Source organism: Melanotaenia boesemani, chromosome 16 (genome assembly GCF_017639745.1).
Source record: "Melanotaenia boesemani isolate fMelBoe1 chromosome 16, fMelBoe1.pri, whole genome shotgun sequence".
In the NCBI taxonomy this organism is placed as follows: domain Eukaryota; kingdom Metazoa; phylum Chordata; class Actinopteri; order Atheriniformes; family Melanotaeniidae; genus Melanotaenia; species Melanotaenia boesemani.
In genome coordinates this window covers 10,457,952-10,483,406 of record NC_055697.1, presented here as the reverse complement: position 1 = coordinate 10,483,406, position 25,455 = coordinate 10,457,952, and the positions used below count along the sequence as shown (strand labels likewise).

Below are 25,455 nucleotides of genomic sequence, written 5' to 3'. Positions count from 1 at the left end.
AGCACAGAGCAGTAGAAGGAAGAGTGAAACAAAAAGGGAGGAAAAAAGCGAAGCTGGAATTTAGTTATGGAAGAGCAAAGGAAACGACAGAAGGAAAGGGGAAAATAGGCTTTCAGTAAAAGGATGCAATTAAGGAAGAAACTATTGAGGGAAAAATAAAGCAGGGAAGACATTTACTGTATTTGAAGACGGTATATAAATCCTCCAAGTTCTAAATCTTTATTTTACACGCTCTCCCCTACTTTTCACTACCTTTTTTTGCCTCAGGGCTTGATGCTGGTTGAGAGGTGGCAGTTGTTTCTTTGTGTAGTGACATGAGACCAAGAAAAGCTGCCTTTTTTTTAGGGAGGGTGTTTACTTCCTCAGCGTGGGCAGTTCTCTCGTCAAAACTGCAAGAATCCTTGTTTATATGATGTTTAGTATACTAACTTGAGAGCCAAAACCTTTTTTATTTAGTCATGCTTATCATCATCTGTAATTTTAAAACCACCAACATGCTTAAGAGTTCTGATGTGGATCTGGTTGTCCTCTTTTAATGAACCTCCTTCAGTCTCAACTGCTTCTACATAAATTGTCGACCAAAACACACCTAACCCCGATGTTTTGTCAGCTTTCATTTTATTCAAAGGGAGAAATGCGGTAGGGATTTATGTGATCAGGTTCAGTAACACCAATCTTGCTTCAAGCTTGAGCTTTTTCTGACAGAACCACTCTGAAAAACTATGTTTGTCCATTCCCTGCCACAGGGAGATCGCTTTCACCAGGCAGCTGCAGAAACAGTCCCCCAAGCTGTGCTACTACTACCTGGGCTTCTACATTCACTCCTGCCCCAAGATGCGGTATAAGGTATGCATTTCCGCATGTACATGATCAGACTGCATTTTCCACTTTTTTTCCCTTCATATAAATGTCTCAAATCAGATCTACCAAAGTTGCAGATTTTGTCCTAATCCTCCAAATGTCAAACTTGCTACATTTATATGGAGCTTATGTTTTGGTCTAAACTGATTTAGAAACCCAAACTTAATAAAAATTCTCTAAATAAACTCTCCAGCCAGAATAAATGGGTCCAAAGTAGTTTAACGTAGTTTTAAGACCCTCATAAACATACTTTTGCATTTATCTTTTTAGCTTCATTGCTTCCAGTTGGACAGCTGCTGTTTCTTGATTAAAAACACGGCAGCTGCTAATGTATATTTTCAGGGTACACATCGAACATGTGCAAATACATACTGTAAGATAGCTGATAAGGGAAAGGTGCATAAACAACATATTAAATCATGTCTCACTTATGTTCTCATTTCTCCTTTCTTCATAAATCCCAGAATAAGCTTTAATTTCATATGTCATTTCTATCAGATATGATAGTTTGGAATTCGCTGTCCATAAGTTAAACCACTTTCGTATCCAGGATGCTTCTAAGAAAGCATTGGTATGTATATAGTTTGGGATGAAAACCAATATAGAGATTCAGGCTGTGAGAGAAAACAAGGGACACCTGGGAAGTCACCACATCTAGCCCTGCTGCTAAAGCTGTTCTTGTCTGCCAACATATGCACAGCAATTTTATGCTGATGTACTGTAGAAACTTATACACTAATACATAATTCATGTACACACATGCCACAGCAGCCACTACTCACAAACATGCTCACATTTGGGCTAAACACCACTTAAAGATCTATAGCTTGAGGAGGAGAGTGGAAGAAAACAGTCTTTCCAAGTCTATTAGACTGGCTTGGATTTACCATTCATTTCTCTTTCTCTCATTCATCTACTAATTCCTTCTACTTTGTCATTTCATTCAGATGTTCCCAGAGCTTGTTCTTGTCCATGAGAGACTGATGTCTTGTTGAGGATTATGGCAAAGTGCCAAACCTTTTTATCCATTTACATCTTGCTTTGGGGTTTGCAAATTGCTTTGCCCAAGTTCTCATTTTGGGTGTGTGTGTGGAATGCTCAAGTGTGTTAGGCCTGTTTATGCGCTTGTGTGTTGAATCTTGATCATAATGTTTGTCTGAGAGCTCACTCTGTTACCACAGCACCTTACCCCTCATTGTGCTGGCATACCCCACCCCCCATATCTTTTCTGGTTTGTTTGTCATTGCAGCGTCTTGTTCACAGTCTCCCCACTTCTGTCTTTTTTTACCCCTGAGGAGGAACATAGAACAAGGGTGAGAAGGTTGCCCAGTTCCCACCTTTGGACTCTCAAAATCCCAAACAAATTCAGCCATGCTCAAACATACTCTCAGCACATGCAGTCTCGATCTTGTGTGTGATTTGCATATGAGCCCCAGTAATTCATTAATGCCCAGACATACTGGGGCATTGTTCAAATCACCAAGACTGCACTGTTATTGTGTAGGAGTTTCACTGGTTACTAGATCCCAGGCCCGCTTCTTGCCTCTTTGAGGACCAAAACACCAGCACTTGAACCCTGTTGGACACCACTCAAACATCCCAACCTCTCTGCCTGTTGCCCACCTTACCCCTCTGGTCCCCTTCACACTTCTTATAGGGAGTCACTTACAGGAAGCACTTTCTAGGTCAACTTTAAAAATCATTTCTCTCTATGTTACAGCAAAATCTGAATAAATCTAAAAGTAATTAATAATATTAAGATGACATCAAATTGGTTGTGATGGATTATATGTATTTTGTGGTTGTAGTGAAGTTGTAAATTGTTATCAACACAGTAAGAAGAAGAAACAACATTTAGGGTCTGATGTGATGTGAACACATTTATACAATGAAATAATTTTCAAGATGTATGAGGTGGATTTTTTGTAAGGGTAGTGAAAAGTAGTGCAAAGGCAATCATTTATGTTAAAAGCCAATCATCTAAGCTCTTAAATATTTTTTTCCCATATTTATATCTGCTGCCGAAACGGAGAAATAAAAGTTTCAGTTCTTACAGTTTTGTTTAAGTATTTTAGGAAGCTCTGATTTTAGGAATTGTTCCAAATGATATGTTTTTTTTAAGATCACATCTTCTCTAAAAGACATGATTTAGACAGAAAAGGTGTTAAGTAAACTTCCCCCTCAAACATTGCAATTTCAGTTTACTTATGTCAATGAGGATAAAACCTGAATGTCACTGGAAGTTTAATGGACATTTCACTTAAAGTAACTTAATTAGAGAAAAAGTTAGAGAACCTCAAAGCACTACTTTGCTCAACTGTTCAAACGTTCACCAGAAACCAACAAAACAGTGATATTTATGGAACAAATTCGTGTCACAGTGTGAAAAACCTTCTATGCTAACCCTACATGATGTTCACTGACTTAAAAGTTTTAAAACTAAAAATGTTTAGCACCTTTAGCCTTTACCAAACTACCTCTTCTGTTATGTCTCACCATATCCCAATGGTACAAGTGTATATTTGCTATGTAACACAAACGTCTGTATTTCAGTTTTAGTCTTGAGGTCTGGGTGGGAGGAGAATCCTTTCTGTTAGGTCACATTGCCTAGGAAGGAACACCCTCCTGTGAGATGAACTGAACACTTCTTAGCACTGCCAGAGGCAGGACATGGTCCTGTAGAGCAGCCCTAAAGGGTCCTTAGAAGACTTGAAGTCCAGCCAAGAATAGGGAGGCCCGCCTTGCCAGTGTCAGACCCTCTTCTTTGTTCTCAAAGCTGGGACTCTGCGTCCTACAGAGTCTTGTTACTTTGGCTGGTGGGTTCAGGATTTGACGTGACATCCTGCCCTTGGCTTCTGTCCCTGGTTCTGCAGCCATCCCTGGCCCTCTGATGCTGAGCTGTGGAGAGCATAAGGTGAAGCTGTTGGAGGTTAAATGAGACCAGAGGTCTTGGCCCTTCTGCCACTCTTCTTGTTTCATGACGCCTCTCATGTGGTAAAGCTAATAGTCATCTGAATTGTATGGCTTTTATGACTTTAGACAATCAAGTAGGGACTTTGTAGATTCAGCTGCTAAATTCTCTGGCTTGACAATATTCACACTACATTTTATAGAGAATATTTTAGGCTATGTTGGTCAGTTGTGGTTAGATGCAAACAAACTAAAAGTGTGCATTCAGCGATGTTGTGTGGAGCTTGATGTACCAAATTTCTAGATATGCACAACAACGTAGCTTTTTTCGCAAAATATTTTATGCTAATAAAAAATAAATTTATGAAATAACACCACCATCATTTAACATCAGCAGCTTGCAAAATGTACCTAAAATTTAGGTAATTTAGGTACATTTCTCTCCATACCCTTTTCTTTACAGAGGTGAGTATGCATCTGTACACTTGTCTGTGGTAGTTGCTTTTGTAAGTATTGAATAAGCAGTCTTTGATGATAACAAATGAGGCATTCCCCCACTTGGCTTTACCAATCTAGTACCTGGTCTTAAGATTTTGAGGACTTTTCAAGTGAGGCATACATGCACATCACACAGACACAGTTACAGAATTCCCAAATTCCCGGTTATACCCTGTTGGTGAGGGACTGACAGAGTTACATGAAGTGGCTCTTACTCTTGTTATTATTGTTCAGTAAAAGAATGTCTCACTCTGAGCTCAGGAAACCACTAAATTTTCCACAGAGGAGAAGAAGAAAGAAGGAGTTAGTAAAATGAGTGAAAAGAAGAGGAAGAGGACAGATGGAGGGAGAAAAAGAGTGACAAAATGTGTGCCAAATGAGAAAAAGGAGGCAAGATGAAAAGGATTAGTCGTTCCCTGGCGGTACTTTGCTGACTTTTAAAGAGCCCTTTCGCGGCAGCTGCACCTCCGTTCCCTTTCAGACCAGCTCCTCCTCGCCCACAAATAAACAGAGCCAGAGAGCTGGTCACTTTTCTACCAACAGCCAGCACTTTTCCAAACAGCAAAAGCCTTTGAATGTAGAGGACATGAAATGAATCCATCCAGGTGTCCACCACTGTGTGGAAAAGTGCATTAGTGTACAACTGAGGAAAGAATTTGCAGGTCGTTGCAGCTAGACTGTTTGCATTAATCATTCTGCAGCTTCAGGCGTTTTTGTCACCTGCTTTATGAGTTTAGTGTTCATGACATCAATTAGAAATGACCTTGTGCCTCCTAATAAAGGCATGTGTACCACACTCAAACCTTAACACTGTGATCGATTTTTAAAATTTTTTTTACCCTTAATTATGAAATTGTTTGTCTGAAAATAAATTATTGTGTCATCCATAGGCAGGAATGCATATTAATGTAATGAATCAGCTTTCAAGCAGTCTGCCTTCTTGTTCAGGTGCGCAGAGGCAGGTTATGACATGATTAAAACCTCCAAGGCACAGCGATCAGGACTCTGCATGCATGTTATTTTCACTCAAGGGGCCCCAGTCAGACAGTGTGTTATGTGTACGTGTGTGACCTCACATTCTGTGTGTCACTTGTTTAACATCTGGGCGGATTGAGAGTGAAGGAGAGTGAACCTGAGGCACCCATCAGTGGGTGTTTCCCAGAGAGGCCCACATCCCTGTAAACAGTGCTACACTATACAGCTTATTTTGTAGGAAGCCTTGGATTTTTGTCATAAGGGCAGCGCTTTCTTGTTTACTTTTGTTTATTACTGTTGTGCTTCAGACATACACATCACGCTGCTTTGAGATAGTTTGATGAGTCAAATTGAAAAGGTTTACTGTGAACAGTAGCGTTTTGGTGGAACTGCCCGATCATGAGATCCTACAGGTCCAGGCACAGTACAGTCACCCCTTTTCCTTCATTTTCCCTGTTTTCTTTTGTGCTTCTTTTCTTCTGTCAGCAACTGTTCCTAAAAGCAGCCACCATCATGCTGGTTGGGATGAAAGATTGATAGTGTCTGAAGAAACTTTCAGCCGATTCCATTCAGAGATAAAACACACAGCAAACAGTCTGTCTTCATTTATTTAATCTAATGTTTTTACAAGGCTTACAGACAGAACCGATTTTACATTTTGCAGTATTGTGGGTCCCATATGCACGCTAAGATGCAGTAAGTCTTGATGACTAAGAAGTAAGTGTGGGCAGTGCAGTGTGACATGCAGCTAAATCTTTCTTGTCTTTAGTTGAAGCTGTAATTCAGTTGGTTTTGAGAAGGTGTTATTGTGTTATGCCACCACCGTGCAATCCTCTGGCAATGCTATTAAGATACCCATCACAATAAGCTCAAACCCAACCAGGCCCATTTCAACCTCTCTATAAAATTTATAAGCTCAGCTCTTTTGCTGCCTTCCAGCTCCCCCCTCTCCTTGTCTTAAATTGGAGACTTTCTGACAGAAACAGTGTTGTTTGATTTAGCTCGACAGGAGACCACCAACAGTGCCCCACTCAGCAGAAACATTTGTTTAAACTTTTTTTTTTTTTTTTTTTATTTCTCTTCTCTTTTATGCCTTGTCATCTATTTTTTTTCTCCTTTCTGTCTTGCCACGGTTGTGTTTTTAACAAATCATTAACAGGTTACAGCATGGTCGGGGGGCAGCTGCTGCTTGGCACCTCCTAGGAGGAGTGCTGACAGGGTAAGGGTATGAGGGTGCCGAGTTCAAGGGGTCAGGTCAGGCAATTCAGTCTTAATGCTTGTGGTAGGAGGAGGTCTGAGGGTCACCAGGGCAAAAGTGAGAGTTTGGAGTTGGTGTCACACTGAGCAGATCCAGAGCTCTCTAGTTGCCAGCTTGAGGTGTTTGCCTTGCCATTAACTTCTTCACTATTTATTTTCAAACCTTCTGCAGCTGTGCCACTTTGTCTGAAAGGCCTGGTTTCTTTTTGGCATCTTTCACATCTTTGATAAGCACTGCTGGAGAGAGTGAGTTGCTCTCATAAATGCTGTGAGACTTAGTGTGGGTAGAGGTCCTGGGTTTGGTCTTGCAGTTAGAAGCCTGAGGTGGAGTTTCAAGACCGAGATTAGGGGGCTGCAGCTCTGGCTGCGAGTCAGTAAGCTGTGGTCTGTGTCAGACAGGCATAACAGCTTGCCTTGCCCATAAAGACCAAAGGAGATAAAGAGATAAAAGTGCCCAGTCTGTGAGCTGATGCCCATAAAAGTGCTGCCATTGGTTCTCAGGGCTTCGTCGAAATATGATCCTGTAAAAATATTTTCTCCTCATTAACCTGTCAGCCGCGGAGCCGTGACGCATAGCCAGGCGAGGGAGTGCTGGGACAGAGCAGGGTGGGTGGAAGGAATTGTGGAGGTTGTCGAGGGGCCCAAGGGGGAGACTTACCAGCCTAGATGCTTTTTTTTTGAAGGTCATCCAGTGGTAATGTGTTGAGAAGGGTGAAAAAGGCCTCTGTGGGCCCTGAGTGTTTAAACAGCCGCAGTTAGCGTAAATTTAGCCAAATGTAGACCCCAGACATTTTCAGGACCCTCACACACACATTAATGTTATGTACATATTGTCACAGAAGTGGTGAAAGTACGTCTGTACGAGACGCTACTCTGAAGCCCGGTTTGTTTGAACGTGTCTTTCAGTGGTGCTGTTTGTCCTGCCCGCTTGGCCGTTTGGGTTATTTGTCTAGCTGGCGTGTTTCTGTGAGCTGCAGTGTTTACGTGTGTCTGTCAGCAGCCAGAGGCCCCCACGGCCATGCCCCCTTGTCGGGCAGAATGTGTGTGTCTCAACAGACTAAGGATGATAGAGGGAGCGCATTGTGAGAGCTTTATGTTTAGCATGGATGTAGAGATCAGGGTCTGTTTATTGGTTTTTCACTAAGATTAGCTGAGTGTGACCCTGGGTCAGAGTGCTGGCCTGGGCCAGAATGGGTTAGGTCTGCCTGGCTTTGGGTCACACTATAGTCCTCTTTGTATGCTCTCTAAATTCAGGCTTGTCCTGGCTGATAGCCAGCTCTATAACATACTGCAACAAGATTATAAATGTGACATGCTGACCCTATTTCTACTTGGATCAAATGCCCATTTCTTCCTGAGAACTTGATCAATATGTTATCATGAAGTAATATCCCTTTCACTATTATCTTTTCTATTCAGTGTATTATAGAAAAGAGGCTCCTTTTTGTTTTTCTTGTTATTTTGCTAGAACTGAACAAGATTAGTGACTAGCTTTGCATCATCTTGGAGCCACTCTAAGTTATGTGTTCACATATCTAACAGATCACTGTATAACTTAATGCTCCGTCCTGTACAGATTTTATCTCTGCTAGAAAAGATTTATTGAGACTGCATTCAGACGTTGTGCACAGTGCCCGACTTGTACAAACAAACATCCACTGATACCTCAGCTGGAGGACTGTGCATGAAAACTCAACTGGAGATATGAGAAGGAAATCAGCTGCAGATGTGGGTGTAAAATGATGCAGATGGAGGCAGGGAACCCTTCTTGCTAGGGCACTAAGTGTATCTACTGTTTTTTGGTTTAGTAAGGCTGCTGTGACTCATCACTGCTGTTAGACTGCAGTGCACCAAGTGATCTCATCCTGAAGAAGTTTGTGATGCAGTATGCAGCACCTTAGCATATGCTGTATTGTATGATATTGGGAATAATATTCTACACAAATCCACTTAATGGTTGCCAGAAACATAAAACATCCCTTTTTTCTGATTCAAATTATGTGTTCTGACTGGACTGGTGTTTTACGAGTCACAGTTAGCATTGTGTGAATTTGTCTTTAATGAATTAAATCAGCCATTAACAAGTTTTTAACAGGCTGTGGAAGTAGAGGACACTTCTGGTTGATGGTCTTTTATTTGTTTAAAAGATGCATCTGCACATACCAAACTCATTTTTCTGCTTCCTTGAGAAAAGAAGCAGAAGGAAAAAAAAAAGGTGTCAATTTTCATGAGGATTCCTTGGCTGCAACAGAGCACTCCATTTATGGGTCTGATTAATAGCTTTTCATATAAATCATAGGTATGGGCCTGGAGCTTTGTTCAGTATATTGAGGTGTGAGAGAAACCGTGGCAGAAATGGGACAAAGGGTACAAAATGAAGGGGAGGAGCAAGGTGACAGTTAGTGTTTGAGTCGGTGAGTTGGTAATAAAGTTCACTCTGACAGCAGGGCCCCTGCTTTCTTTATGTGTGGAAGGTCTGTGTGGGCTAAAAAGAATGAGTGATGCTGTGTCAATGAGGAGTGAGTGTGCATCTGCAAAATATTGTGTAACTGCATATCAGGGCCTGGAGATATGTTTATTTACTGCAGACTTAATTGTTTACACTAGGGCAGCTTGTTATTCAAATGAGTCTGCATAATTTTCTTCTCTTGTTAAACTGGAGGTCATTGGGAACATGCACTGTAGTAGATTGCTTTCAAATAAACACTAACCCCTGCTCATCTATTAAAAACACTGGAAAACACCAGATAAATAACAGCACTCTCTCTGGTAAATGTATTTTCCATATCTTATATTCTCAATCTGTTTTGTTCCCCTGTCTTAAACCCCTCTCCTCTCTCTCTCCCTCTCCATTTCTGTCTCTTTCCAAGCATTGCTCCATCATCCCTGGCTTCCACCATCCTCTCACAGTGCTGGGCCCCTCCATCCTGGCACTCAAACTGCTCCTATCACTTCCATCAGCTCGCCTCAGTTCATGTCTCAGCGACGTTAAATACCATCCCTTCGCTCATCTGCACCTAATTTTCTGTTACCCCTCCCCGTCCTCCATCCTATCTCCCTCTCATTCCTCACACCTCTAATGGCAGCCAAGACTAACCGGTGAAGTTTGTGCATGAGTCCCTCTTTCCCCTCCCCCCCCCTTTTTCCCCTTTTATCCTCCATCTCTCTTTCAAACTAAATGGGCCTTTCATAGATTGTCAGTCACTTTCATATCCGCTTGGACATGTCGGTGTGGAAAGTAACGATTGACAGAGGGATGGTGACAGATTGGTCTGAGTGGGACAATTTCAGTGGTTAGGAGCTTCTGAGGAGTGAGAACCAAACCAAAAAGATTTTATTAATCTGGAAACCTTTTATCATAAGCAAAAAGATGACAACCTGTGGCCTCTTTACACAATTTGCTGATCTTAAAGACTATCAGGAACATGTATTTGTAATAATAAACCATTTCTCTTGCACATCTGTAACAGCAAACTCTGCATCTGAAGAATTCCCATTTTAGGGTACGATTACTGCGTTTTATGTCGGTCTAAGTTATTGTTTGAAGAAGGGATGGGTACTGTGAGCAATTTATCACAAAAAGGAAGAAAATACAAGGCTGAAGCTGTAGCTTACCTGTGAATTACAGGGTCTTCTAGCCAACCTGGGGATGGAAAAACTAAGAGGGATGATAGAGAAAGTCAGCAGTGATCTCAGCCATCACATTCAGTCCAGTAAAGAAAATGAGCTGACAGATAGGTGGTGACAACCAAATTTTTGTTTCTCTTTTTTTTCCGCCCCTCTTCTCTCTAGACCACTAAAAGCTGTGTCCTCTTATCCTCTTCATCTTGTCTGCTCTTCAGGGGAGAATTGAGGAATTGTGAGTGTGCCATGACCAGACCATGTGTATCATTTTGGTTAGACAGACCTCTCTTTCTGAAACTTTAAAGCAAGGTTAGATGTATCATTTTGGTCTGTAAACACAAAATATAGGCTTGGAGAAATCAGGAATCCGCTTTCTTTTCTTTCTTTTCTTTTTTTGTCAAATACAGATGGAAACAATTACAGACAAAAATACCTTAAGTAAATGTATTTATTAAATTGAGGCTTATTAGTTGGTCCGTCCTTAAATGTTTTTTTTTTCCAACCTAAAGGTTTTCTGTTTTCACATCCTTTCTCTGTCTCTCTTCACTTCTTAATGTGCATGTGACAGAAAAGCACGTATCACTGTGTTTCTGCAGCTAGGCAGGTGTGTGTTCAGTGCATAAAGGTGTGTTTTGTTGCAGAAGGAGTCTATAGAGATGAGGCAGAGTGTGAGAGTGTGAAGCTAATTGTGCTGACAGTTGTGGAAGGTTGTTGGGACATGGTGAGCATTTGATGAGAGCGTCCATCGCGGCCATGGATACATAACATTCCACCACCATCCATCTGTTAGCAGAAGCACTTAAAACATTTTAGTCTTTTCCGTTTAATTCTGATTTCTGTTTTTCCTCTCCTGTAACACGTCATTGGCTTATAAGTGAGTGGACATTGCATGTGTGTCAGAGCTTCACCTAGCAGACAAAAGTGTAGTCCAGATATTTGTTTTTTTTTTATTTTCTCAAGTTATAAAACAGTTTATTTCATTCACATGGCATCCCAGCCTGCATTTAAAAACAGGCTGTATTTTTTCCATACAGCCCCTCAGACAGATGGGTCATAGTCAGAGTGCTTGTATAACAATATTTTCTGCAGATGGTATTTTCTTTGTCTTGCTTATTTATAGTTCATATGACAACTGTGCTCTCTGTTGAATTTATTTGTGTATAAAAAGTGTGCTGGCGAAATGTTGGAGTCTTTGTCCTGCAGTTTAATGTCACATAAACTATAAATATTGGTATGTGTTGATGTTGCGCAGCAGGCCCGTTTCAGGCGCCTGCTTGTTTACAGAGCTTTCTCAGCAGTTTGTATTTGTTTAGAGCCATGTGATAGAACACAGGTCCCTGATAATGGATTCTCTTTCCCCTTCGTCTCCTCCTCCTGCTCCTTGTTCATTCAACCCCTTCCCCGTTTTTTTCCCCCCTGTGCCTTGCAGCTGTTTTTGTTCAGCTTGGTTTACTTTCCATACAAAATGTTAGGTCAAATGCAGACTTGCACCCATTTCGCAAGCACCCTTTACATTATACTAGTTTGTTTACATTTCCTGCTCAACACTGCAGACAACAATCCTGACATGGAGAAGCGTAGATCTAACAAAGAGCCTGAGCAGAGTGGAGTTTGATCCACGCTTTAACCCTCACCCTGACCCTGGGGTCAGTTTACACTGTGTCAGACCTTTACTCTAAAGGGTCAGTAATGTGTGTGGAAATGGTTTCAACAAGATATTTAATGTTTTTAAATTAATCCAGCAAGTTTAGAAAATACCACGTATCTGCAGAGAGTTAAGACGATGCTTTAAGACTACTTGTGTTTTTTTTTTTTTTTGTTTGTTTGTTTTTTCCTGTGTCAATATTTTAAAAAGTTAATGATTTAAAAAAATATATATATTATTAAAGTTTCCACCTGTCTCTTTCTTCTTCTAGGGGCAGTACCGGCCTTCAGACCTCCTGTGCCCAGAAACGTATGTCTGGGTACTGATAGAGCGATGTGTACCCCAGCTTGACAACTCCCGCTATGCTCGTTTGAACCAAGACCCTGATGCTGGTATGACTACACAATGCTACAGTTCCATCAATAATATTTAAGTTACAATGAAATCATAAAGAAACAAACTAAATAATAACATTATCAGTGTCAATATTATTATCATAATCACCATAAAGATAAATTAGTAAAAACTAAACAACAAGGTGTGTTCAGAGAGAGGCTTCTTCATCTATTCTCCAACAGTGAATTGTAGGGTTAGGGGGCTAACCCCAACCCTGTTGAACAAAACCTAACTTCAATGACTTATAATTAGTTATAATTATTTATGATTCATTTCTAAAAATTACTACAATGTTATCTTTCTTTCAGGATTAATACATTTTTTAATTTAATTTAATTTAATTTTTTAAATTATAGATTCAAATCTCATTAACTCATATTTTATTCAAAATAAAATATAAACAACCAATCAGATGTTAAAACTGAGACATTTCATGGAAAACATTAGCTCATTTTGAATTTGATGCATCCCATCTTTTTTGGAATTGGGGTTGTACTTGTTTTTTAACTTCCCAATTATCCAGCTAGTAAAAGTTTGTACAGATTCAAAATTATTAAGTAACCACTCCAATAAAGGCTAAGGTTTGCTGTGCATTGTAACACAGATTCTTGTACAACATAAATAAACGTTATTGGACATGTGCACAGATCAGTCTCACAGTACAGAGGGCAGAAGCCAACCAGCTCCTGGTTACTCTTTCTCATTGATCTGCCTCACCAAACAGACACAAGACAGGAAAGACACTGATCAACAGTAATAGGAGATTTGAGGGGACAAGAATTTGATTATTGAATAGGCTGGGACTGATAGATGTGAGTAAGGGAGTGAGTAATGGAATAATAAATTGGAGGATGTGGTCAAAATATTTCTGTATTAAAGGAAATAACATGGAGTGAGATTGGGAGTGACCACATCAAGAGCCTGTCAAGATCCTGTCATGGCCAGCTCAGTCTCCAGATCTCAAAATCTGTTGAAAACCTTTGGAATGACATCAAAAGGAAGATGGATAATCATATATATGTGTGTGTGGTGTATATATATATATATATATATATATATATATATATATATATATATATATATATATATGAGACACTGTGTGGCCTTGATCATCTTGTATTTGGCTTTATTAATGCATCCTTTACAAAGATACATCTGCCTGATTCTAGCCTTGCTGATGTACCGCCTGATCATCACTGATACACTAACGTCTATATTTAACAGTTAGTGTGAGACACTGGCTTGTAGGCCTCTCCAGGCCTCCATCTAACCACAAAACTACCAGGAGTTGGGCAAAGTTGAAGAATCATAATTCTTCTTCTTATTATTTTTATTATTATTAGCCAGTGGTAGGTCTAACCTTTTCTTGTCAATCTCTCCCCAAATCCGTGAGCAAGCGAAAATGACTCTCAGTGATTCTTACTGTGGCCAGTGTACATTTGTATGTTTGTGGTTCTTATAGTGCCTCCATTTCTGCTTGGACTGTTGGTATTGGACAGGTCTGAGCATTATTTCAGTCCTTGCTATCCAAACGCAGTGTCATTACATGTCAGTGTTAGCTGGTTAACTCTCAGTATGGCTGCCAAGCTGTACTGTTGAGCTGCAGAGAAAGAGGGGCTCTGCCAGAAAAGTGATAGGGTGGAGGTTTCTGTCTTCTCTAGAAGCAGCGGTCAGTCACCAGGTCAGCCTACCCTGTGCCATTTTCAGTCATGTCACTGTTTGTTTTTCCCAACTGCATGTAACGATGTGGGAATCTATTGTTTGGTACCATAAGTAAATGGTTGTTACTGTTTGTACTAGAAATAGCTGTTTGCTCAATAAACGACCTCTTATTTATATGTTTATACCTCTTATGTATATTTTGTCCAAAGGGCAGTTTTTTGGTGGGAAATTTCACAGACCTTCCTAGAGAAAGCCCTGGTCCTGAGTCCACTGAGTTCTCTGTCTAAAAAAGTCAGACATGGGAGGTTGAGCCAGTCCGTGTAACACCTTATAAATCAAATATACATATTTGATATTGTTAAAATTCCCAAAGCTAAGCAGATTATATTTATATATTTTTTGTAGGTTCAATTTTACTGTGCTTGACACTTTTTTGACATGACCCCTGAAACCTAATGTTGGGTCCAATGTCACACCAAGATGCATAAATTTGTCTATAATTTCTACTTCCTTGCCTCTCAAAAAACTCTTGAGTGTTATATGTCCACTGTTATGCTGTTTTGTGAACATCATACAGATGGTCTTTTTGGTGTTCAGTAGCTTGTAGGATTTAAAAAGCCATTCATCAATGTGAACCATATCATAGATGAGAATATTGGACACCTCTTCAGAGCTTATTGCGATTTTTTTAAAATGGCATCATCATCAGCATACATTTGGAAATTGGCATTGGGACATGCATTGGGCAAATCATTAATGTGCAATGTTAATAACAGTGGACCAAGAGTTTACCCTTGAGGCACACCAGTAGGGACATCAGTGAAGGAGGATTTTACACCATCAACACACACACTTTGTTTCCTGCGAGCCAAATATGATTGTATCTACAGAATAGCATCAGAAGAGACATTGCAATTTGTCAGTTTAGACAGAAGCTGATGATTCACAGTGTCAAATGCCTTCTTCAGGTCTAAAATATGCAACTATCCCTGTCCATCATACATTTAGCCTTTTCTTTATTAAAGAACTGAAATTTTTGTATGCTATGCAGGTTTAATATCAGTTGGGCCATGTTAGATTAGATTAGATTAGATTGGATTAATCTCACAGTGGAGAAATTCACTCGTTACAGCAGCTCTTATTACAGAATAAAGTGCAAAAAGCAGACAGAATAAGGTGAACATGCATCACAACAAGAAAGTGCAATATAAATTATTTACAAGAAAAGAAGTCTAAGAAAAACAAAAAAATATGTAGCATTATAAATATATATATATATATATATATATATATATATATATATATATATATATATATATATATATATATATAATTGACAGTGCGTGTCACAGGGTAACAATAAACAGGTTTGTTGTACAGTTTTCCCCTACACTCCTCGCCTCCCCAAGAGTGGACAGGTTCCAGTGGTCTCCTAATGAAGTGTGTAAAGACAGCTAATCCAAAGCTTACACAACTCTCCTCACCCTAGTGCCTTTATATGACCTTTAACAAATGCACATACAGTGTACGGCACGTATGTAGCATCTCTCACACACTCATAATCAGTGCTTGTTTGACAGAAAGAGACATTGTCGGGGCATTGGCCGCTCAGCAGGATAAACATTTGCTAAATTCTGTGTGACCTGTGTAGTCTGTAGAGCAAGTGGACGTTAAGTGCATCAGGAAGGCGCCGAACAGATGCTCAAAATTACATATTGCATAAAACACTAAATAGCTATATTTTTTATCTTTTACAGTTTATATTTTCTTATCTTGTCTAACTGTCAGAGCCACTTTCCTCTGTTTATCTCTAGGCTTTCTCCTCCTTACCCTTATACCCTCTTAATGGAGGAGAGATGGATGGGGCTTCTTTGCTGGTTTTTGTGTATTATTATGCAGGGGAACCTTCTTCCTACATGCTCTTTTGCAACCTTGAAAGAATGTTTCCTCTTATTTTAAAAACAACAATGACCGCAAAAGCATTTACAATTCAAGAAGACTCTCTTGGTGCTTCCTTTACCATGGGGGTCAAAATTCCTGGTGAGTCTTGGACATTCAGTGTCTTGCTTTCAGCTGCTAACACAAGGGCTTGAATGAATTGTCACCCGGTCAAAGAGCATACATCATACACACTACAACACCATCTTGGCCTTTTCCTTTTCAAACGGAAGCCCCAGTTTTAGGTTTGCAGCAGTTGATCTTAGGAAGTGGAAGATAGCCGGCCTTTGAGCAGTATCCGGTGTTAAGCAAGTGCTGTGAAAGTTTGAGATGGAGAAGAAGTGAGAGGAGTGTGGCGAAGTGTCAAGGCCTCTAGCCTTAGCCCTGACCCTCTTACTCCCTGATCGACCCTTACCACTCCTCTTCCCCCTGACCCTTGAACTCCGGTGCGGCATGTCACTGAACGTCCGGTGGGCCTGATGGGGAACAGGGTCTGGAGCTACTCAAAATGAGAAGAGGCGCTGGTGGAGGCCGAGATGAGTAAAGAAGAAAAAGAAAGTTGTTTATGTGAGGAGCGGATGTTTGGATTTTCTAGAGTAAGAGGGAGAGATGGGGCATCTGCTCAGTGTTGCAGTTAATAGAGCATCTTGACGCTTCATTCTGCTATCCGCTGCATTTTATAAGATCTTCATCCGGCAAACGACCTAGAAAACTCTAACTCTGGGTGACTGCTGTAAGTGGGCTGTCAGCCTGATGAAGAACACAAGGAGTCACATGGTTCCTGGCTTGCGGGAAACGTCAGTAAGGAAGCATCAGATGTTTAAATATTTTCACTTTTGTTCCATCAAGATACAGTAATTCTTCATAAACATAAATTCTGGTCATATGGAAGTTGCACAACATGGTTATATCTCACAATCTTATTTTCCCACTTGGAGAAAGTTGACTTACTGCTGATTTTCTTCATTTAAAAAGTCTGTTTCAACAATTTTTTAAATGCACGACTCAGCAGTTTTTGGAGAAGGAAGGAGAAAACAGTGGTTAGGGCATTACTGAGGAGGGAAATGAGACTAATAAATTAAACATGAATCTACAGTGTGGTTTCAAAATTGTAGTTGAGGTATGAAAATATCCTTGTAGGGACGATAGAGTGAAAGAGCCTCTGGGTATTATACTCAGCTCTCCTCTTACCTTTAGCTTGTTTTTCAGGGAGTGTCTCTGCAAGTTAGATGCCACAGTGGTATATATAGTTAAGAGATTTACCTCCTGTATAGCTACTTTAAAATGATTTTGGTATGCTAAATGTTAGGATTTGTGGTTACTGGTGTGTTCCAAGATCTTCTATACAGCATGTATCTCATGCTGCACTCTGATCAGGGCACTCTTGTGATGAAGAAGTTAAAAAGAACATGGCAGCTTGGTTTAGGTTTGCAAAGGTGCATCTAGGCAAACAAACAAGACTTATGGAACAATGTGCTTTCGGCAGATGAGTTCAAATGAAGATATTTGGTCATAATACACAGCACCATTTTTTGGAGACAACCAAACACAGCATATCTGCACAAATGCTTCACATTAGCCTGTCAAACATGGTGGTGGAGGATTGATAATTTGGGCTCGTGCACCTTGCAGTTACTGAATCAACTATGAATTCTTCTGTATTGTAGAGTCAAATGTGAGGCCATCTGAAAGCCAGAACTGGACCATGCAACAAGACTTATCTCAAACACTCAACAAATCTACTGAGAAAGAGGAAAATGAAGGTGTTGCAGTGGTCCAGTTAAAAGTCCACACCTCAGCTGGATGCTGGGAGAGGGGGGCTTTATCAGATCCTTATCAGCACTTGAGCCAGTGGATGTTGTTTGTGTAGTTTGGGTGAATAAGAAGTTCTGAGTTCTATTGATTCCACATGCAACTTGCATGTGTTTGAATGATAAGTAGCCTCTAACTTGGCATGCAAGCCCACTCCACTGACCCAGCAGAACGGATCTTTATTCTCATCCTACTCTCTGGTTTACCAGACACAATGATTTGAATTTAAAACGATACTTTTTTTTAAGCATTTTGTAATAATTGGAAATTAAAGTATGCTTTGAGAAGATGAGAAGAGATTTCATTGACTCTGAGATTCGTGTGCATTCATAGCTGTTGCTTTGTACTTTGGGGTAATGTTGGCTCTGTTGGCGCTCCCTGCTGTTCTCCCCCCTTGCATGTCCTCTTGATGCCAGCTGTGAGCAGCTTGGCTCAGACTCTCTCTCCTGGAGGCAGTGGTTTTAGTGTCAGAGCAAGGGTCAGCTTTTTTCACCCTCTTTTTTTTCTTCCCTCCCATCTGACTCTCCAGAGGATCGTTTTAACTTCTGAGTACACACACTTTTAAGATTAGCTGTGTTTTTACTGGTCTGATGGAAGCTGGCAGTGTATGACACTGAAGCTGATAAGTTTGGTAAGCCAGCAGGGTACAAGGCCCCATAAATGAGACCAACTAACTGGTCTGCTCACGCACCATCCTGACTCCAAGTTTAGTGTCTAGGGAAATTGTTGCCTTCTGCTCCTCCAACATCTTCTCAGAATAATGGCATATTTTTGCCAAGTCATTTAGAGGTTAATTTAAATGAGTCAGGGGAAAATAAAGACAATGTTTATTGTGTTACATGTGCCTATACTGATGCTTATGTTCTATGTGCCTGTTTCTGTGTAGGAGACACTCGGGCATTGAAGGATGTGGGCCGAGCGCTGGTGCTATACAAACGGACGGTCATGCCCTACGCAGCCTACAGCCGCAAACGGAAGGGCTCCAACGACGAGACGGAGGTGCAGCAGTACGCCAGCTTGGTTGGCCAGGACTGTGCTGAGAGGATCTTGCTCTATCGCTCCTAAACATGGAGTGTTCCTACCACTGCACCTTTTTAATATGAAGTAATACACACTTCCCAGAATGTTTGTCTTTTTCTGTCTTTTGTGTCTCTTGGCTCTCTGTAAAAGCTCTCTCTGCTGCCTCTCGCTGTAGCTTCACTGTGCTTACCTCAACACATGTAGGAACAATGTAGTAGAAAGTCACTATCTGCTCTTATATGTGTACCCAAACACATAATTCAGTTTTCTTAGGGTTTTTTTTTTTTCTTCTTCATCACCCATCCTGTTTGTTTGTTCACATTGACTTGCTACAGGGACTGCTCCCCAAAATATTATGTTCATACAGTGTGTTAATCCGCCACTTTGAATTTTTTGCACCATCAACTTCTGTTCTGCTTGAATCCAGATGTTGTAACAGAGCATCTTGCTTCAGGTGAAAGCTTTCATCATCGCCTCTTTATGTTCTGTCATGAATTAGGTTGAATTCATTTGCTTATATTAAAAAAAAAAAAAAAAAAACTTCAGGCTGTCGTGTACTACATCACAAAATTGTAAAGATTTTATCACTTGAGTTTATATTAAGAAAAAAAAAACCTTGTTTTTGCTTTCTCTTTTTTTTTGGTTTTTGTGTAATTCTTTTAATTCTGACACTGCTGTTTTCTTTAAACCAAATAAAAGGGTTGCATACTCTCCTTGATGACTGGCCTCTAGCTGACAGTTTTATAAAACATGGAAACACACTGTCAGAGTCCCCTTGCTGGCACAAACTGCGTACACCTTCACACATACTGTAACAAGCTCCAAAAAACACATTCACGCACATTGATAACTGCTAGAGTTAGACTTGTGGAATCGGACCCAGCAACAGGTGTTAGATATTTGATCTGGAAGAACACAAATGTGAGTGGCTTCTTGCTTCCGTACCAAACAGAGTCAGCAGCAGCTCCACTCACAGCCAGGCCAGAAGTCGGCTGAGTGTTTGTAGGCAGACGTCTGTCTTAAAACACACAAATACAGTAAATACTTTTAACCACACAAACCACATTAGGCATGACAACTTCAGATCTTAATCTGTTGAGAAAACAGTAAACATTTAAAAAGACAATTTAAAAGTTACACTGTCTTACAGAGATTTGAATGCTTTCAAACAGCTGAACCATCAATACGATGCAGAACATTTTATAAACTGAAATAAGCATCATGAAGTGTACTGTGTTCATATTGATCTTAAGGAAATACTTGATAGTAGCATCTGTGTTAACTTTGTGGGTAAAAACTAAAAACACCATAAGTTACAGTCAGAAATTTTCACTGCATCCAGCAGGATGGCCACGAACAATACAGTCAAGAAATCAACAAGTTTGACCAAAAGAAGTTTGGATTTGCCAGGAAAAGTTCACCATTCACTCTTTCATTTTCTATACTGCTTAATCCAATTCAGGGTCGCAGGGAATCTGGAGCCTATTCCAGCAATTAGCAGGCGAGAGGCAGGGCACACCCTGGACAGGTCACCAGTCCATCGCAGAAGAGACAGACACATTAGAACCGATCTTTTGCGTTGAACTAGTGAAAGAGCTGCTTAAAAGATTGAGAAAATGTTGAGAAATCTTGCAACCCAGAGGGTCATGATCCTAAGGCCTCTAGAGACGATTCTGCAGTGGAAATCACAGTAATGGCTCAGGAACACTTCTGAAAACCATTAAGAAAAACAGCTCATCATACATCCATAAAAGATAAGATCAGTCCCCAAATACTTTGTGTTTTAACAGTGGATAAGCTGTGCCAGCATTAAAAAAACCCCCCAAAAAACAAAACTCATTTTAGCTTCAGATTCAAAATGGAGCACATACTAGTGTGCGCCAAGTATAACCACAGTGTCAGCACGGCCCCATACTAGACTTGTGTTTGTGCAGAGACTCTCTCCAGCTCAGCCTGACCTGCCACACATCCAGCCTGCCCGCCTGTCTGCACCTAATCTAGAGAAAACAGTGTGGCGAGTCAGTCCCTCCAGTTTAAACTCAACCTGGGTTCAAGAGAAGCCTGTGTCCTCAGGAATTAAAATGGACTGACAGGCTAATTCTAGATGACGGGAACACTGACGCTGGCTGGTCGCCATGCTGGATTCACTGTTTCTCTCCCACATTAGGCATGCTTCTCCTCGGGCTTAATGTGCGCACACACACAATCATGGTGCTGTCGTGAACACTAATTTTGGTGGATACCACACATAAGGGCATGGGCTGGTGCTGTGATGGACCTCTTTCTGTAAAAACAAACCACCTGGACCAGTCGGCTGTTTTATAACGAGTCTGTCATGCTGCAAGATGTGTAATTGTGTCACTGCTCATAATTCTTATTAAGCATGAAGTCTGTGCTGACCACACTGCTGCTGAAATACTGTTCAGCCAAAGGTCAGCATGTAGAGAGTCAAGAGGCTTAGAGAGAGGAGTGCTTCATCTTCTTGTCAGATTGTTCCAGAAACTTCTTTGGTTTATTTTAAACACTTTTGGTACACATGAGTGGAATTTGTCACACTATACAATACAAACTTACAAAGCTAAGGATGAAGAACACAACCTGTAGCAAACCCAGCCAGGCAATGGTAAAGTGTGCTGGTGTTTAGAGGTGTCTTTTATTAGTATTTATTCTTTTCCTTTTTCTGTACAAATTCCTTTTTGAATGTCTTTCACTCAGAAACATCGTAAGAACTAAAAGGACAAAAATAAGACAATATTAAAATACTGACATTGGAATAATTTCTTCTTTAAAATCAGCTAAACAGATACATTCTCTAAAACAATTCCAACCATTTCACAATAAAATATTTTTTGTTTTGGACAAACAATGAAATCCAGAATACTTTCATCCCACTTCTAGTTATATGCTGGTGAGTTGCACGTGATTTTCATTATAGTCTAATCAGTGGTACCAGTTCTATGAATAAGAAAATAAAAGCCAAGAAAACAGCAAAATGAAAATCAAAATAAAAGCATTCAGTTTCTCTCTCTGAGTCATTTGCACAACCCTTATAGTAGCCGGTTAAAATTTAATTTGAAGCTGCCAGAACTAGTTAATGAACTAAGTGCTGCTGATGATTTTCACAGTAAGCATTGTTTAAAGTGTTAGTTTAAGTTGTTTCCTGTATCTCAGCTCTGCTTTAGAAGACAACAGTCCTTCTCCTCCTCACTTATCTGCTGTAGCTGATGAACAGTGGCCAGATGAAAATACTGCAGGACCCACAGAGGGACAAGGACTTCTCAGCGTGAAATAGAAATGGAAGGAAAATCAAGTCTAAAAAGCAGGTGGGAAAAAAGAGACTCAATGCTTGAGTTTTTTCCCCCCATTTTTCCAAACTTGCATATGGAATCATGTCAGGGAAACATGGAATAAAATCCCTCAGCTGTTTACGTAAATGCTTCTAAATGTTACACAGTGAGTATTATCTGCCTTTGCAAAAAAAAAGAAAAAAAAAGGTGTTTAGGAAAAGAGCAGATTTTTAGATATTTGGAACCACAAAGCTGTCAGGAGCTGGAGTTCAAGTTGATCCATCATCCACCAGGATCTCCCCATCACATGACATCGTCTTCCTGTTTGTAAATGTGAAACTATCTGTAGGCGGCGAGCTTTTTGAGTTTTTTTTTTTGGTCATTCACTGAGTAAATCTTTCTACGCTGCACGCAAGCTTTGTTTCATTATACCCGGGGGCAGAGAATGTAAACACTGCATCTACCCACAGCTTGTACTACGTGTTTGTTTTTATGTGTGTGTGTACTGTGTTTACTCATGCTGGCCCCTGCATGCGTTGGCTGCTTGTTTAGACGAGCCCCCCTGCAAGTACAGTGTGAATTTACATGTTTGGGTTTTTCTATATTTTTTTCCCATTTCCACTCATCCGTCCATCATTGCGTGAATGTGCGTGTCTATACAGTAACTCTGTTGATTGTTCCATTGTGATGCAGACATGTAGTATGGGCTCATGTTTGTACTGGCACCCACGCTGGGCCCCCCAGACCAGCGGAAGCTCCCAGGCTAGAGGAAGTGCCGGGCTCTTTTGTGAACAAGGCCCCCTCCAGGATTAAGCGTATCGCACCCTAAATGCAGACCCTTTCTGCTGGGGATTATCCAAAGGCCATGGGGGCGCCCACTCCCACTGGGGTCCTGTCACCCAAATTCAACACACTGTCACTGCACTGCTCCCTGGCCCCCTCGCCAGGATACAGAGCATGAGGGGAGACATTGTGCCCCTAGAGACAAAGCTAAAGTGATTAGCTTGTGTTATTAAAGGACCATAGAAAATGCATTTTGACATGGGGCTCCGAGTTGATCCAACTCGCTGCTGGACATGGTGAAAATATTCACAAGCATCACATTGTTGTGTACATTCTGATGTTTGGGCATGCTGATGTTGAAGCTGGCATGTAGTCAAAAATAACTAAGTTTGTATGTGCACTATTGCTCAAATTTATTGCATGTGTGACACTACTGTTAAGATAATGTGGCCTTTAAACAGATTTAAAAGAAAACAGGCATAAATGAAGTCTTCTTAATAGACTGGATTTATGTAGATGGTTGCTTCCATTGTTGGATCAATAACAGAGGCCTGCACACTTATTTTCCACCTTGTGCCTAAACAGAAAACTCAAACAGATACATTCCTTTATTTTAAAATGTAAAAAAATATTGTCTTTACTACTGGAAATCACTTTACAGAACAGCACGTTTTAATTGATCATTGATTTTTTTTTCAAAAGGTGTTTCCATCTTTTGGAATCATGCAGCTATGTTTAGTTTTATCAGTGGGGTGTGTGTCCTGTCTCTTTTTCTTAAGATCCAAGTAGGAAACCCCCACCCAATATATCATCAAACTAATGACAATTCAAACTGATATATATTTTCCTGTTCATCTATTCAACTCATTAATTATCCAATGACCATTGAGTTAGAAACTACTAAAGAAAACTAAATACATATTCAGAGTATAGAAATGATCACATCTCAAGTATTAACACATTAATCATTACTGGGAAAAAGTTAAATGTTTCTTTGCATGTTTTTATTCTAATTTCAATAATTATGGTCAATTTTTACTTTGTTTAGTTTTGGTTCATCTTTACCAAAAGTTTAGAGCAATGCTTTGAGAATGTGCAAAGTAAAACAAAGCAAACATTTTCTTTTAATATTACAAATTTAAACTAAGTGGTATATATTGCAGATGACCCAGAAAGGTTTAACTGCACACTTTTAGTTCTCTGTGCTTGTTTTTATTAATTTATTTTGACACTGTTTATTTTAGCTGTTTTTATGCTTTATTGTTTTTGGTTGTTTATTTATTTGTTTATCACTATTCATTCTAGCTATGTTTTGCTTGTACGTATTGCAATGACAATGATAGATATTCTATTCTAGTTTACGAGGGATGATTATTTATCTGTTGAGGTATATTTTAACCAAGCTGGTTAAAACAAAACAAAACAAACAACCCATGGAGTTCTCAAACCAGAAAACTCACTATTCATGCTAATAAATAAAAACAGCTTTGTTTTTGTTATTTTGTGTTTCGGTTTTTTGCTTTTTGGTGACACCCAACAAGAATTCTGCCTTCAAGTGTCCATCATGTTTTGTAAGTTTAGCAAAGTAGCCAAGACTCAGCAGTCAGGAAAGATGTTTTCATATGACATGCTATTACAGCTACAGTGCATTCTAACACGTTATAATGATTTCCTAAACTTGATCAAGTGTTTTTATTGCTTAACCTAAGCCCATTTTTATGTTATCTCTAACCTTAATCAAGTAGTTTGGAAAACGTGAAACCGAAACAGCAAATGAAAGAGCATTGCAGTGTGGAATGACTTTAAAGTAAAGTTTCCGCTAAAACATCAGTGGCCAAGATAAGAGTTGAATTCAGGTGTCGTGTTTCCATCGACCTTCCAATCTGATCTCTAAATGATTTTGTCGTCTCTTCAGTCTTATGCACCAGTCATTTTGTGACTATTTCTTGTTTTGCTGTGAGACTGTGGATTGGTATCAACATGGTGTGAGCACATGAGATCAAACTCCAAAAACATGTTATTTGTTTTGAACAAAGAGTTGCAGGGTATTCTGGTACTATCTAATCATTGTTTGACTACAAAAAGGTTAACCAGGGTGCACAAGCTTTGAGAAGAGAGGGCTCCAGCCGCTAAAGTGTAGTGTAGTCAAGGATACAGATAACGGCTGCAGGGAGACAAATGTTGTCATCATATATAAAGTTAAGACTCTTTCTCCCTGCAGCTCCTCAGCACATTAATGTCTCTCTTCCGTTTACCCCTTTCTCCTTCGCCTTCATTGTCTCTTCTCTTCTTCCTCTGGCACAGACCTGTGCATCTCTTTATCTCTGTGGCGGTCGTACATATTCCCACTGGCATTAGAATACTAATGTGTCAGCGTGAATAGAGCGTAGCTGTCAGGCAGTGGCGGGAGTCGGCCCACCTCTCAATATGTGTGCTGTCTCTTTTGGGAAATCTAAATCATCTGTCACTTGCTCTCTCCCTGTTGCTTTTTTCTCTGTTTCAGTCTTGTTTAACTCCACAGCAGAAACCTTTCTCTCTGTGCCACCTGTATATTCTTTGCATTCTTTTTTTCTTTTTTCTGCTGTATAGGAAAGATATTTCCCACAAGTATATAACAGGTAGAGGTGAGAGACCCAACCAAAACAAGGCCTCTTTTTAAACTTCAGTGTCCTTCTTTACTTGGCTCATGAAAGCTAGCACAGCCAATATTTGCAGAGCTCTAAATCTTTGCCTGCTTGAATGCTGCTGTTGTTGTGGAGGGGAGCGCTTGGCATCGTCACGGCAACA

At 40.1% G+C, this 25,455-nt stretch overlaps 1 protein-coding gene across 3 annotated transcripts in view; it reads left to right on the top strand.

The window, feature by feature from the left end:
• LOC121655718 (arginyl-tRNA--protein transferase 1) overlaps window positions 1-19,195 on the top strand; it is a 45,941-nt gene extending 26,746 nt beyond the window's left edge. For all 3 annotated transcript variants that reach the window (XM_042010526.1, XM_042010525.1, XM_042010524.1), the window contains 3 exons: window positions 747-846; window positions 12,042-12,162; window positions 18,465-19,195. In XM_042010526.1, coding sequence (XP_041866460.1) covers window positions 747-846; window positions 12,042-12,162; window positions 18,465-18,643 — 400 coding nt within the window. In that variant the 3' untranslated portion in view covers window positions 18,644-19,195. The remainder of the gene's footprint in view (window positions 1-746; window positions 847-12,041; window positions 12,163-18,464) is intronic.
• Window positions 19,196-25,455: the final 6,260 nt, after the last annotated feature.